The sequence below is a fragment of the Peromyscus leucopus genome, chromosome 7 (assembly GCF_004664715.2).
Source record: "Peromyscus leucopus breed LL Stock chromosome 7, UCI_PerLeu_2.1, whole genome shotgun sequence".
NCBI lineage: Eukaryota > Metazoa > Chordata > Mammalia > Rodentia > Cricetidae > Peromyscus > Peromyscus leucopus.
In genome coordinates this window covers 22,217,670-22,233,525 of record NC_051069.1, presented here as the reverse complement: position 1 = coordinate 22,233,525, position 15,856 = coordinate 22,217,670, and the positions used below count along the sequence as shown (strand labels likewise).

General features: G+C 48.1%; 1 protein-coding gene across 4 annotated transcripts in view; it reads right to left on the bottom strand.

The window, feature by feature from the left end:
• Positions 1 to 15,856, bottom strand: part of Dixdc1 (DIX domain containing 1) — an 85,959-nt gene that overhangs the window by 62,309 nt on the left and 7,794 nt on the right. For 2 of the 4 annotated variants that reach the window (XM_028864906.2, XM_028864908.2), the window contains exon 1: positions 11,435 to 11,771. The exons of 1 other annotated variant lie outside the window; for it this stretch is intronic. In XM_028864906.2, the coding sequence (XP_028720739.1) occupies positions 11,435 to 11,494 (60 nt within the window). In that variant the 5' untranslated portion in view covers positions 11,495 to 11,771. Of the gene's footprint in view, positions 1 to 11,434; positions 11,772 to 15,856 lie in introns of those variants that run through there. One more of the 4 variants, XM_028864909.2, reaches the window with a different exon arrangement.

Below are 15,856 nucleotides of genomic sequence, written 5' to 3'. Positions count from 1 at the left end.
ACCACATAAAAGCTGGGTGAGCGTGATGGCCAGAGCAGGAGGTGGAAACTGGGATTCCCAAGAGAAAGCTGGCTAGACAGACTAGCCAAAATGGGCAAGTTCAAGGGTCTACCTCAATAGACAAGGTGGTGTGTGATCAAGGAAGACCCTGACATCAACCTCCAGCTCCCACACACGTACTGACACACATCCATCCACCCACACACATACAAACACATTTTTAAAGGGAGAAATGGCGAGATGAGCAACAAAAAGCGTCAGGAGATTCAGGAAGACTCGGGACAGATCAGGATGCGGCAAGGAATTCGGAGGAGAGAGACTTTCAGGTCAGCAGTAGCCTGAGGAACCAGAAGACCGTTTGATGTAGTAATAACAGCTCAAGCTGGTGACCTTTTGGGGACAGACCCTGTAGCGCGGCAAGGCCGAAGTCAGGTGGCGGCAAACTCAGAGGAGCCCAGAAGGTGAGAAAATAAAATGAAGAAGAAGGGAGAGAGGGGGTCCTAGCTGGAGGGAAAAACAGGACGGAGCACCAGTGGCTTTTAGGATGAGACTGCGGCTGGGGGAAGAGGTCAGTGACATAGACATGATCAGAGGAAGGGGCTACTTGATGCAGACAGGCTGGGAGGAAGGAAAGGACTACTTCCCCCCATTCAGAGTGCGGGGCTATGGGGAAGAGCAGGGGTGGGAAGAGGAATTTCGACAGTTTAGTCCCAGTCCCCAAGCCATTCATTCCTGGGAGGCGGACTGACTAAGAGTGAAGGGAGGGAGATTTGGAACAGACCCTGTGGGACCACTGAAGACGCTGCGGCACCAAGGGCTCGGCGGGCGGGCGCTGGAGAGCATGATGCTGCATGTGAGTCGCCTGGCAAGGTGGAGCGATTTACTCTAGTGCGGCTCAGCAGGCCTGGACCATCCGTGGAGGAACCAAATAAAGGCTCGGGAGAGCTGGAGGTAGTCAGGGACTCCAGTACCACCCCGGGGAAAAGGGAGGGAGGGCTGAAGTCACTGGTCTGAATCAAGGCCAGGGAGAAAAGATGAAACCAGTGGATAAGATGAAGAGGATGAGGCTAGGAGGTGGTGGTGTACGCCTTTAATCCCAGCACTCGGGAGGCAGAGCCAGGCGGATCTCTGTGAGTTCGAGGCCAACCTGGTCTACGGAGTAAGTTCCAGGACAGGCACCAAAACTACACAGAGAAATCCTGTCTCAAAACCCTCACCTCCCCCCTTCCAAGAAAGATGAGAGGATGGAAAACACCGGGAAAGGAGAGGTCGATGGAACAAAAATATTAAGTTTAATTAAATTAATAGTGGAAACCGGGTTTGGAGTACAGTGTCGGGGCTCAAGACAGCAGGTATAGAGCCAGATGTGGGAGTACACACCTGTAATCACAGCACTCAGAAGGCTGAGGCACGAGGACTAGCCTGGGCTACACAGTGAACTTGAGTGGACAGCCTGGGGGAGGGAACGAGACCCTCTCCCTCTAAAAAAGAAAACGGTTTTTTTAAAGGTGTGGGCGACATGGTTCCAGATGTGTCTTGATGAAGTGGCCCAGAGGTGTTCATCACAGCAGAAGGGGCAGTGTGGGAACTGGGAAGCTAGTTTCTTCATCACATCATGATGATGGATCCGGAAGTCCTCCCAGGAAGGTATTAGGATGCTGCGGCTATTTTGTATTATGCCCAGACTCACATAGTTTTTAAAAACTGATAAGCGAGTCTTAGGTTAAATCAACTATTTTTTAAAAATTAATAGCTGGCATTTGGGACATCTACCATCACTCCCGATGGCATAAGTCAGCCCAGTGGAATCTAACAAGTGTTCAGACCTTCACAGCAGCATGGGGCAGTTCTTACCCGAGGTGAAGGGTTAGAGTGCTCTTCTCCAGGTCTCAGCTTCACATTTTTCTGTCTAACCCAGAGAAGGGGGCTGTGTTCAACCTCTAAACTGGGGGTCTGGTCTTCCTGTGGCCTGGGGCTATCTGCACTTCTCACTTAAAAGGCAGAAGAGACCATGTTCCTTTGCTACCAAAGCCTGCTGCTGCTCTGAAAAGCCTGATTGAGAGGACAGAGTCATTCTTGTGAGGAGCAGCGCCCCACCCACTTCCTGCTGCATGCTTACCTTAGAAGGAAGGGGCTGTGGTGTGAGCCCAGCCCTGCCTGGCTCAGCTGCCTGGCTTTCACAAGAACAGATCAGGGCATCTCCCTCCACAGCAGATGAAACACTAAGTAATTTCTGCAAGAGTCTGTCACTCTCTGCAAGTTCCACCCGTTGTTTTATTTTCATCTCCCCCCCCCCTTTTTTTGTATATTGGTATTCTTTACATTGTAATTTAAATAAAGCTAGATTTTTGTTTTGCATTGCTATGTGTTAAACTCTGGGTCTCAACATATACAAGTACTCTACCCCTGAGCTATATCCTTAGTTCCCCAAAGACAAATGTTTTAAAAAGAACTGTATTATCTTTATCTACTTATTTGTGTGTGATTGAGTGTGTATCTAGGGAGGTTAGGGTGTGTGTAAACATATCATAACATGCATGTGGAGGTCAGAGGACAACTTGGAGGAATCTCTCCTTCTATCATGTGGCTCCTAAGGATCAAACTTGGGTCATTAGACTGGGTGGTAGGTCATCTCATAGGCGCAGAGTTTTAGGTAATTAAGCTTAGTTTTTTATGTGTAGGGGTGTTTTGCCTGCATGTGTATCTGTATATCACGTGTGTGTCTGGTGCCTGTAGAGGCCAGAAGAAGGTACTGGATACCCTGGAACTGGAGCTACAGATGGTTGTGAACCACTACGTGGGTACTGGGAATCAAACCTGGGTTCTCTAGAAGAGCAGCCAGTGCTCTTAACTAATGAGTCATCTCTCCAGCCCCAGATTTTTTTTTTTTAATACATCTTCTTTGGTTAGGACTGGGGTGAGAGGTTCAGATCCTAAATCACTCACGTTCTTTTTCCTCCCTGCGAAACTTCCCTTCTGATTTCCCTGCTTCTCCCTTGCACCTTACTCCTAATAGAACTAAAAAAAGATTCACTTCAATTGTGTGTGTGTGCAAGAGAGAGAGAGACAGCTAGACAGAGACAGAGACACAGAGAGACAGAGAGAGAGAGACAGAGAGACAGACAGAAAGACAGATAGACAGACAGACAAAGTGCCCCAGAGTCCAAAAGAGGGTGTCAGATCTCCCAGAGCTGGGGTATGGTGGCGTGTGCTTGTGACCCCAGAGGTGTTAAGATGAGATGGAGACAGGCGGCCCCTGGAAGCTCCCTGGCCACCCAGTCTAGACTACTGGTAAAGTCCCAGGCCAATAAGGGAACTTATTTTAAACAAAAGACGGAAGGTACCAGAGGAACGACCGCACACACATGTGTACACTATGCACACAAGCACCCACACAAACCACACTTAGATGTTGTGATAAACCAGGCTGCCCATTTACTCGTCAGAAACTGTCTGTAAAAGAAGAAATAAAGACACCGTGGAAAAGGGGGCAGAGAGCTGGGGAGCCTTGCTGCCAGAGTTGAGTTTTTGCTTTTTACTAAGTCTAAATTGCTGCCGTGGCCCTGCCTTTTCTGTGGTTTAATTTTTCAGATTTTCCTAGGATTCCATGAGTCAGTAAACTCCACTTCCTATTTCTTCTTGTTCAAGCTGGGCAGCCAGATTTTCACAAAGAAAAAGGAGTCAGACAGTTGGTATATACGCTGTCCATGACGGTACAGACGCTGACTTTGTCGTGAGTTTCACCTTTAACTTGTTCTGGGGAAGCGATAAAGATGTCAGTGTCCTGGGCTGGAGAGATGGCTCACAGCGTAAGGGCACTTGCTGCTCTTGCAGAGGACCCTGGCTTCTAGCACCTATATGTCGGCTCACAACCAGCTGTAACTCCAGTTCCAGGAGATTTGATGCCATTTCTGGTCTCCACAAGCACCAGGCACTTATAAGTACACCAGCATATACATATGCAGACAGAACATTCATACACATAAAAAGAAATATTTTTAAAAGACGTCAGTGTCACGGATAATTCTAGAAAGACAGAGATTTTATGATAGCTGAGTCAGGCCTCAGAGGAAGGAGAAACAGAAGCAGCAGTGGTCTAGCTGTTTAAGCAGGCTTTCAATCTGACAAGGCTCACCGGTGCCTGTTTCCGTCAGCTCCCTCCAAGTCCACTCCATGGACCTTACAATCTGGGTTCAAACTCTCAGTGTAGACAGTCCTATCCACACCCTTCATCTGGGCAGGGACCCTTGGCCTTGAAAGCCTCCTTGCTGCCAGATGTAACTTGCCTTCTGTTTTTCTTTAGGATCTGCCCTTCCCTCCAAACAACTTCATAGCCTTGGCCTCTGCTCCCCGCCCCTCAGCGAAGGAGATCAAAGCCTGTTTCTGCAGAGGATTTGTTTGGCTAGAGCTGCAAAAGCAGGTTGTAATTTCCACCAGGGAACTCGTCTACGTGGTTTGGCTCTGTGGCCCCCTGCTGGCCAACCGGGAGAGCAGAAAGTGCAGAGACCGTGCAGAAGGAGGCCAAGGGGCCAAGGAAATTAGTTTAACAGTGAGACCGGAGGATTCCTGTTTAGAACGCAGCCTCTCCAGCAGCAGCAGGTGAAAAGGCAGGCTTAGAGAGTTCCTCAGACACAAAAGCCCAGGTTAAGTTATGACAGAGCTAAATTCTACCAGCAGGGGAAAAAAACCCCACAATATTGTATTTCTTTTCTATTAATTCTTTTTGTTTTGTTTTGTTTTCAAGACAGGGATTCTCTATACAGCTCTGGCTATTCTAGAACTCTGTCTGTAGATCAGGCTGGCCTCAAACTCAAGAGATCAGCCAGCCTCTGCCTCCCGAGTGCTGGGATTAAAGGTGTGTGCCACCACTGCCTGGCTCCTTTTCTTTCTTTCTTTCTTTCTTTCTTTCTTTCTTTCTTTCTTTCCTTTTTTTCTTTTTCTTTTTCTTTTTTTTTGGTTTTTCGAGACAGGGTTTCTCTGTGTAGCTTTGGTGCCTTTCCTGGAACTCACTATGTAGCCCAGGCTGGCCTCGAACTCACAGAGATCCACCTGCTTCTGCCTCCCGAGTGCTGGGATTAAAGGCGTGAGCACCACTGCCTGACACCAGGCTCTTTTTTATTAGTTCTTTTGGTCCTTTACTCCAGTGTTCTTTGTTCATTGTACTTGGTGGTCAGTTGGGTCAAAATAAAAGTATCATTAAAATTTCTTCTTCCTCACATGGACAGGGCCATTTATATCAAATGTTCAGCTTTATGGCCAAAGGATCATATAGAAAAAGAAGAAGAGCTAAGGTTTTTCAGAATGATACCATTTCATAAACTTATAAAATTTCCAATAATTTTAAGCTCTCTAAACAATCTGTTCCTTCATGAATACACGTTACAAGGTAAGTGCTCGATAAACGCATGAGAATAAATCAATGCATCTATAGTCAATCTATAATCTCATCAATCAGTCTATAGTCTATGGTGTCTCTTAGTTTAAAAGCAGATCATCTGGCCTACCCTCAGAGCTTCTGATACAGGATTCACCCCCTTACCCATTGTGGCCAATGAAGGTTATGCGATGACCACTTCAATGGCAGTTAGCTTAGGAACTAATACAGAAATGCGTTCAGAAAAGCAGGGGTTTGAGCCTTTGGTCCTCACAGCCCAGACAAAGCCCATCAAGGCAGATGAAGTATTATGCACACTTAAACTCTCTAAACTGCCTGGGGGAGTGGCACCTGGCAAACCGTGCCCTATCAGGGCCGCACACGCCTGGTCTGCCCATCACTCAGCGCCGGGAACGCAAGGCTGCCTGGTAGCTTTCAGCCAGGGAGCATCTGTTGGGCTGGCATTGGCGCCAGTGGGAACAAAGCCAGGGAGGCTGGGTGGGGAGTGAGGAAGTCAGTCTAGATAGAAAAAAGTCAGGCTGAGAGGCGGAGTCCTTCGTTACATTAAATACTTAATGGGCGTTTAATTTCTACAGCAAAGCACTGAGGAATTCATTGCCGGAACGTCTGAGAGCCTCTTTTTGAGCCAATGCTGCAACGCTACTTCATGGAAAGCACGAGGCACTAAAAGAGGATGCTCCAGCAGCTCTCCTGCCTGACTATCCTCTTCCTTCCTCAGTATCCATCCCCTTCACAGGATGAGGCCAGACAGAGGCTCACACTCTGTTCTCAGGGAATGTCGAGCAGATAAATTCCCTGCCCCTACCCTTCCCTTTAAAAACAAAACATTTATTTATATATTTATCTATATATGACTGGGGGGGCGGTGCACGCCTGCCATGGCGTGTGTGTAGAGAATGACTTGCAGGACTCAGTTCTCCTCTTCCACCATGGAGGTCCTGGATACTGAACTCAGGTCACAGGCTTGGTGGCCAATGCCTACTCACCATCTCACCACCCTCGTCCTCCCAGCCTTTTTTTCCCAGACAAGGACTCATTATGTTGCCCATGGTGACTAAATAAATATGCAACATGTGGACCAAGCAACCCTCCTGCCTCAACCTGCTGAGTAGCTGGGACTCCGACGATGTGCTACTTCCCCCAGCCAAGCCTATGAACCTTGAGGTGGCTTTTTTTTTTTTTCCTTCCAGAGCTGATGACCGAACCCAGGGCCTTGGCGCTTGGTAGGCAAGCACTCTACCATTGAGCTAAACCCCCAACCCCGAGGTGGCTTTTTAATATGTTCCTTTCCTACTTGGAGAAAACTGGGTAGGGGAAAAAAAATCTGCCTGTCCACATGGTCAGACAACCGGCTTCCAGCTGACCAATGTGTTCATAAGTCATTCCCTTAACTTCCAACCTCCTAGCCGTTCACATCAAAGCTAGGCAGAAGTTCACTCTTTTCCACAAGCAGGATGTCTGTATCACCACAAAGTTCCCAAGCATGAGGCTTTCTTTATCTTCATTGGCCTGTGAACTCCATTAGGGAGCAGACTCTGTTATTCGGCTTCTATTTCGAGAGCCTGGCAGAGTGCCTGGTAAACACAGTAATTCAGTGAGCGTTTGGTGAGTGATGGCCTGCACACGTATACCAGCTAGGCAGTGGGGCAGGGGCGGGGGGATCTGACCTCAGTGAACACAAACGTGGATAAATATTTGCTTCCTTTCATGGCTTTATTAGTTAGAAAGTGTTTCTATAATCTCCCATAAACATTACTCTTTTGTGGTGTTTATGACATATTAAGCGTCCTGCTGGAGCTCTCCCAGTAGATTTTGTCTCTCCCTATATAATTTTCAATAGCTCTATGTACTCCCCTCATCCAATGAATGAATAAACAAATGTTATTGGTCAAACCATACCATAATCATAGGTCTATTAAAGTCTCCCAACACAAACACCAAAGTTTTTAAAAAGGAGGTTATCCCCCAGGAAAAACACTGGCAGAAATTCATATTGCCAAAGACAATGTTAATTTAACAACCAATACCAAGTAGCTTGAAATAGGTGTTGAGGGACTGTGGAAATGGAGACAGGATGATCGGGAATTCAGTGTCATCCTTTGCTACATATGGAGTTCAGGGCCAGCCTGGGTTACATGAGAGCCCGTGTCAGAAACAACAGGCCCAGGAGATGGGTCAGTCAGTGAAGTGTTTGCCATGCAAGCAGGAAGACCCAGTGCCCAGCACCTATGTAAAATGCCAGGCACAGCAGCACCCAGCTGCAATCCTAGCACTGGGCAGAGACAGGCGGATCTCCAGAGCTCGCTGGCCAGGCGGGCTAGTGGAATCAGTGAGCTCCAGGTTCCGTGAGAGACCCTGTCTCAAAAAGTGAGGGGAGAGGGGATGGAGAGATGGCTCAGTTGTTAAGAACACTGGCTGCTCTTCCAAAGGACCCGGGTTCAATTCCCAGCTCCCACATGTCATCTCACAACTGTCTATAACTCCTGTTCCAGGGGACCTGACACCTTCACAGACATTCATGCAGGCAAAACACCAATGTACATAAAATATATATATATATAAACAAATTATTTTTTAAAAAGTAAGGGGGGAACAACTGAAGAAGACACTTGACATCAATTTCGAGGCTGCACACACACCATATCACACACACACATACACATACCACACATACACATCATAACACACACACACATCTCACACACACACACACACACATCACACACACATACACACCACATCTCAAACACACACATCTCTCTCATACACACATACATACACATACCACATACACATTAACACCACATCTCACACACACATACACCCCATCTCACACACACACATACACCACACACACACACATCTCACACACAAACACACCACACACACGTACCACACACACACATCACACACACATCTCATGCACACACACATACACCACACACATTACACACCACATTACACACCACACCATACACACACACACACACACACACACACACACACACACACAAACAGCTTTGAAACAAAAGCAGAATAGGGAAGTAGAGAATTACAGAAAACCCACAATGCCAAGGTGGGTACCAATGACAGTAGCCAAAATCTATGGATAATTCACAGTCAAAATTAACCATGTCAACACAAGAGATTGCTGTAGCATCTCTGACATGAATCAGTTCTGTGACTTCTTTGCCAGGCGTGCTGAGGCCAGGACTCTAGGTGGGCAATGTGATTGAAAAGATTCTGTCACACGCAGTTCTATTTAGTGACATATGGATTGAGGAAAGACCAACAATACATAGAGGGAAGCCTTGATTCAAAGGGCAGGGTTTCTCTCTGCTGCTGGATCTCTTTATAATTAACCAATTAAGGCCATAGCCCTGTCTCCTGTGGGAGTTTTCTCTGCCATGGAGAATGAGGTTGCAGCCCTAACCACACAGACCTATAATAAACCATCTGGGTGAAGAAGGATAGCTTCAGATATACTTAGTTATTCCCAAGAGGTAGTTGAATGCATGTGTGGCATTCTTAGCCTCAGTAGAAAGAATTTCTCAGAGGAATTAAGCGTATTCTGACACCGTCTTTTAAGTCTCCAGTTACAGTCTTATCATATGATTCTAGCAAAAGAGACTGAATATTACCGGGCCTATTAAGCAACCTGGAGCCTGGACTAGATCAAACAAGGCCCCCACCAACCGTACCAATTACTTCCCTCAGACTGTTGTTCAGCAGCATGATTATGTGCAAGTGTATGGCAGGGTGGGATGGAGAAAATGAATTATGTATGGGAAAATTTATGTTAACTAGGGAATCATTCAAATGTAACATTGGTATTTATATTACTTAGAGGTATAAAATCAAAGTGCTATTTTGGTTTGCAGAGTTCAGATCTACTAAGGATTCTACTACTAAGGAGTACATGGGTCTGCAGAGAGAGCCGTTTATGGGGTGGGTGGACAATTCAAACACCACAGTGGGCAAAGACACATTACTGAATTGCTCTAAACAGAAGAATTAATTGCAAGGTTGTCTGGCTGTTGTTTTTAGGAATATTCCACTACCACCATAGGAAAAAGAGTATTTTCCACGCCCCTTTCCCCTTGTTCTGGAAGAACTGGATGTCAGGTAATATACGTGTACAGAGGCATGGATATGATGGCCAGGCCGCTCCGTTTTCACGTGGGTCTTCCGATAAAGATTTAGAAATGAAAAACCGGCCGAAAGCAAAGACTAGGACTTGGCTTGGTGCCAGCTGCCTTCTAATCAGAAGGTGGGTCCTGACACCAGAGAGCCGGGTTAGAACAGAAAAGGGGGAGGGCCGTGAGAGGACCAAGGGGCTGGTGCCACAATGAATGGGTCGGATTTACACAGCTAAGGACCAGAGAAGGCCCAGGGGTGCAGAGAGAGAACGGATGAATGTGACTACTGGAGGCACTTAAAGAGGTGTGCTTCCTGACTGCCTGTGTTTCACCTCTGGGTCTGTAGCTCTTTGTTACCGATTCCCTTACATGTCTTCATTCAGGAGTGATGTGAAGGCGAGGAGGCCCGCCCGTGCAGGCAGGATACAAGCTCTGCCCTTTAACGAAGGCGGCGACACCCCTCAGCCAAAGGAAAATTCCAGCACAGTTGGCCACACTGGCCGAACATTTCCGTTTCTCTCTGTGTGTGTCAGGAACAAGGCTGGGGCACAGGGGCCAGAGCTGGGGGAGGCTCCAAGGCAGGTCAGAATGTGGGGCTTCTTAATTAGAAACAGGGATCAAGGAGGCAGCCTGTCGTGCAGCGGGAGGGAAAAAAAAAAAAATCCGACATGGAAATTCGTGAGAATGGTTGGTTGCCTCTGGGGGAAAGGTAGGGGGGGGGGGCTGAGAATGGAACAAAAGGCTCTCCCATCTTGCCTGCAATGTTAATATTTAAGAAGAAAATCGGGTTGGGGTGTAGCTCAGTGGTACAGCCCCAAGCATATACAAGGCCCGAGGTTCAGTCACCACTGGGGGGCGGGGGTGTGTTTTCCTATGCTACCTGACTAAAAACTGATTTTAAACACACAAGGGCTGTCTTGAAGGGTGGAAGAGCAAGCAGGGCAGTGGTAGGGCACTCAAAAGAACAGCATGCCCAAGCCCACTCCCCCAACCAGGAGAAATCTTAAATTTAAGAAATCCATGGAGAAGGGAGAGGTGGACAGAGGGGAAGGTGGGCACGAAGCCATGCCCAACAGCCTGTGCCTTCGTGGCTGCCAGGCTAGAGCAACCAAAAGGATGGGTGAGGAGCAGGGAGGGGCAAATGGCAAAGGTCTCAGACAAGACCCCAGAACCACCTGGGCCACAAAAGAAGCAAATGGAAGAGGTAGCAGAATTCTGAGAGGAACTTTCGAGGAGAAAACAAGCCTGAGTCAACCCTAGCCCACCTTTTCCTGTCAGATTGAGGCTCCCCACAGTAGTTCTCATAGGAGGGAGCCCCTGTTGGCTCCTAAAACTGGGCCTGTGACCCAGGTTGCTCCTCTCGGTCAACCTTGTCCTCGGTAGTGGAGGACCTAACTTGCAGGACTCAGGCAAATCACACTGGAAGGGGCCCCTCGTGTGGACCACCCGCAGTCTCCTGCCCTCTCAAACTTTCTTCCAATGCCACACCACCACACCCCTCCCGTGACTCATCCGGTTAGCTCCTGAAATAGAAAAGAGCTCCGCTGCCTCCTGTTCAGGGCTTCCCTCAAGGATGTCCCTGGAGAATCCCTGAGAGGCGTGGGGACCACCTTCCCTGCAAGGAGATGCCTTCTGAGTGCGTGGTCCTTACTGTCCTCCGCGCTCAGGAAGGTAATCGTCCAGCTTAGAGAGAGGCCCACCGCCCTTCCGATGTCCTCAGGTTCGTGCATCTGTCTGCACCGCACCCACCACCTTGGTTCTGCCACCCAGGCTCTTCAACCCTAACGTATGATGTGCTCTGGGCTCCCCCAGAGGATGCCCCCTCCCCATCCCCTTCCGGAGATTAGGCGGGAGGCGCGGGGTGACGGGGAGCTGGGGGTGGGAGGAGCAGGGCAGTTACCTCATTGAAGCCCTCCTGCAGGACGTCCAGTAAGTTCCCGCGGGTCAGGCAGGCTAGCATTGTTCCTGCCGTGGGGCTCCCCGGGTGGGGTCCGCCGCCACCTCCTCCTCTCTCTGCACACAAAGGCGATCGGCTCAGCTCCCTGGGATCGCTCCCGAGTCCCGCATGCCACTTACTGGAAACCTAGACCCGAGCCAAACTAGCGGCTTGCACTGGGCATGCTCGCGCGCGGGGCCGCAGCCGGAGGGGCCCGGCGCCGTGCTGGTTCCTATAGAAACAGCAGGGCGCGCACCGCAGGCACGGAGAGGCAAGAGGCGCCGGCGGCCAGCCCCGGGCTGCCCGTGAGTGCGGGGAAGCCGAGGGCGCGCGCACACGCTCCGGACCGGTGCGCGCGCGCAGCGAGCATTCACACACGCGTGCACACACACGCGCACACACACACACACACACACACACACCCCCGAGCTGACACAAGTGGGCTTGCCAGCGTGAGCATATGCTTACAATCACTACACTGCAGGTTTGGAGGCGGGCATTCCCGCGCACGCACGTGAACACACACACACACACACACACACACACACACGTATTCACTGCTCTCTTAAGGCTGCAAGCACCTCACCACAAGGTGGGTGGGAAAAGGAGTGAGTCACAGGATTCCCCCAGCCCATTCTTCAGACTAACAGCAACCTTTTTCCACGAGGGGCTGGAGAGTGAGGCAGCCAGAGAAGAGGAAGTAGAAGGACAAGAAACAAAACAAAAAGGAGTCAGAGGAGAGAAGCTGTGGGGTGGGGTGGGGGGTCTTTAAATATTAGGGTATAAGTAAGTGGACAGTGCTAAACAGATCATAGCATCACAACAGAAACATCAAAGATAATTTATGCCGGGCGGTGGTGGCGCACGCCTTTAATCCCAGCACTTGGGAGGCAGAGCTAGGCGGATCTCTGTGAGTTCAAGGCCAGCCTGGGCTCCAAAGCGAGTTCCAGGAAAGGAGCAAAGCTACACAGAGAAGCCCTGTCTCGAAAAACCAGAGAAAGAGAGATAGAGAGAGAGAATTCAAGGGTGACCAAGGCTTTACCACACACGTCTCTTCTCTCTTCAGAATAACTGCTGTAAGGGGGAAGGTGGACAACATGGCTCAGGGCAGAGAGGCTCTTACAGAAGCTTGACACCTGAGTTCAATCCAGGAACCATGTTCAAGGTGGAAATGGAGAACTCCTCTCTGGTACAGGCTCCCATATACACATATCATGCTCTCCCACACACTAATTAATTCATTTTAAAGATAAAATAGCTGCTAAGAGCCAGCATGGTGGTATACACCTGTGATTCTTTTACTGGGAGCTGAAAGCAGGAGGCTCAGGAGTCATCCTTGGCTACATAGTCACTTTCTGGTCAGCCTAAGCTACATGCAGTCCTTTCAATAGCAAACAAATATATATATACAAGTCAGATCTGGCACTCTAGAGGCAGAGGCAGGTATATCTCTTTTGAGTCCAAGGCCAGCCTGGTCTACATAGCAAGTTTCTGGCCAGCCACAGATACATAGTGAGATTCTTTTCTCAAAAAAAAAAAAAAAAAAAAAAAAAAAAAAAAGGCAGCCGGGCGGTGGTGGTGCACGCCTTTAATCCCAGCACTTGGCAGGCAGATCCAGGCAGATCTCTGTAAGTTCAAGGCCAGCCTGGTCTACAGAGCGAGGATCCAGGACAGGCACCAAAACTACACAGAAAAACCCTGTCTCGAAAAACAAACAAAACAAAACAAACAAATCATATTTTAATGAGTTTTTATAAGTGCTTTTAATTTAAACAAAGCACCAAAAATGCCCTGGTACATTGACAGGTAAAAGCTTCCTTAAGTATAACAGGACTTCTCCCTTCTGTGACCTGGCTGAGGTCACCACTTTGATTGTTTATTTTTAAGAACACTAGTCATTTGCATGTTCAGAGTAAACTGATCTTTGAAAAGAGAGAGGGAGGGAGGGAGGGAGGGAGGGAGGAAGGAAGTCAAAAGAGTGTCCACATTACACTCCATCTTGTGATTCTTTACAGAAGGGGAGAATTTACAGAGTGTTAAGACCCAGAGAAGTCAGAGCCTTGTCCAAGGACACAGCTGGTCAGGGACACGAAACTCAATAATCAAGGAATTACAAACCACTTTCTAGCCATCCTGGATGCCCCTCTCAAACCCCATTAGGACTTCAGGAAGAAAAGCCACTGTGAGCCGACTGAGTCTTAGTTAACCTAATAAATAACCTCCTCCTCTAGTCACTAGAGGAAAGGAGGAGCCTTACTGGGGCAGCCTGACTGGATATGCAAAGCTGCGGGGGGGGGGGGGGGGGGGGGGGGGGGGGGAACGGGACAAAGTCTCCTGGAAACATTGTGTGCCTCTGAGCACAGCAAGCAGAGCGTCAACCCTGCATTGAACCAGTTGCTTTGCCGGTTAAATCCGGTGGGTTCCACTCTGGCTGAAGCTGGAGCAAAGCTGACCCTGAGCAGCCAAGAACTCTCTCTCCTTCACCATTTAGCTGGGAGTGTCACTGCCAAGACAAGGAACGGTGATCCCTTCACTTCATGGCAAAGTACTACCAGGAAACTCATGAACCTATGCTTACGGCAGTGGAGTCCTTTATAAACAGAGGCATGGAACTTCCAGTTGCATAGAACTGCATGCAGCACATCTACACACCTAATGATGCAAACCAAAACATTTAGTTGATGAGTCAGTCGGGCATCAGACAGAGGCCTGCAGATGGTCATCTGTGCCAAGAGATCACTGTTTCTCAAAAACAAAAACAAAAACAAAAACAACAGGCTTTGATGAGAGCAATACCTGTGAGCTCAATGCTTTGGAAGGAAGACTTAGTAAGCCACTGATTTATCATTTTAGTCTTTTGAGGCAGGGCTTCAGGTACCCCTGGCTGGTCTCCTACTTCCTAATTAGTCAAAGATGTCCTTGAATTCCTAATTCTACTGTTTCTGCCTCCCAACGCTGGGATGACATGCTACCACACCTAGCTATAACTGAATTTTTTTTAAATGTGTATCTGTGTGTCTGTGTGAGAATACGCCATGTGTGTGAAGGTCTCTGTGGAGACCAGACACCAGAAGAGGGTGGTGAGTGCCCTGGAGCTATAACTAGAGGATGTTGTGAGCCACCCAACGTGGGTGCTGGGAACCAAACTCAGGTACTCTGGAAGAACAGTGAGCGTTCTTAACCACTGCGCCCTCTCTCCAGTCCCCATACTAGATTTTAAATGTCCAAAATAATGATTTTATTGGCCCAACTATTAATTTCACATAAGAAAGAACCCACACCAAGTGAGGTGCTTACAGTCTCTCAAAAAATCAATACAGGGACTGAGATCGAAACAAAGACCTCTGAGGTCTGGGCTTGTGCCCTGTGCAATAGTCCTTCATGGCATGCTGTAGAAACTAAGATAAAATCATGGTGACTTATTTTAAGGCATATGGCAAAAACTTGTACAGTTCCCAAAAACCTAGAGAAGTAGTGTCTATTAGAACTTTCAAAGATGGAAATATTCTATATTGTATGTGTGGCTCAAAATAGCAGCTACTAGCCACATGTGGCTATTGAATGCTGGAAATATAGCTAAGGCAATTAGGCAACTAGAATTTTGATGATATTTAATTTTAATTCATTTAAATATAGATGACACAACTTCAAAATATTCTGTTCCACTGTCCTACAGACAATTGAGATGTCTCCTCAAACTAGATTAGATCACATACAGCATGTCTCTCATGATTGGAAAAAGCACAAAATTCCTGTTGGGCCGTACAACCTCAAATTGCTCAGAAGATGTGTTTATCATGCCTGGTAAAGAACTGTGTTTAGCTCTAAGGAACATAAATATATTCTATTCTAAGCCGGGCGGTGGTGGCGCACGCCTTTAATCCCAGCACTCGGGAGGCAGAGCCAGGCGGATCTCTGTGAGTTCGAGGCCAGCCTGGGCTACCAAGTGAGTCCCAGGAAAGGCGCAAAGCTACACAGAGAAACCCTGTCTCGAAAAACCAAAAAAAAAAAAAAAAAAAAAAAATAAATAAATAAATAAATAAATAAATAAATAAATAAATAAATAAATATATTCTATTCTGGTTTTCCTCCCCCAGGCTGTTGTGATATCAACAGAAGAGCTGGGACAGGAAGTGGGTTAGGAGGAGTGACTGGGGCAATAATCAATACAATGTGATGCCTGTAGATGGGAAAACCCGCAAAGCGCTCTGGGAGCTGCGACCCCTCCCACCGCTGCAGGCCCAGGAGAAGGCAAGGACTGCCTCAAACTGCTCTCCACAGATTCCTGCGTCTGCTGGATTCTGCTTCTGTTTGACCTCCTCGGCCCTGCATTATCCCAACGACAATGGCAGGCACTTCCTCTCCAAACTAAAAGCCACTCAAATA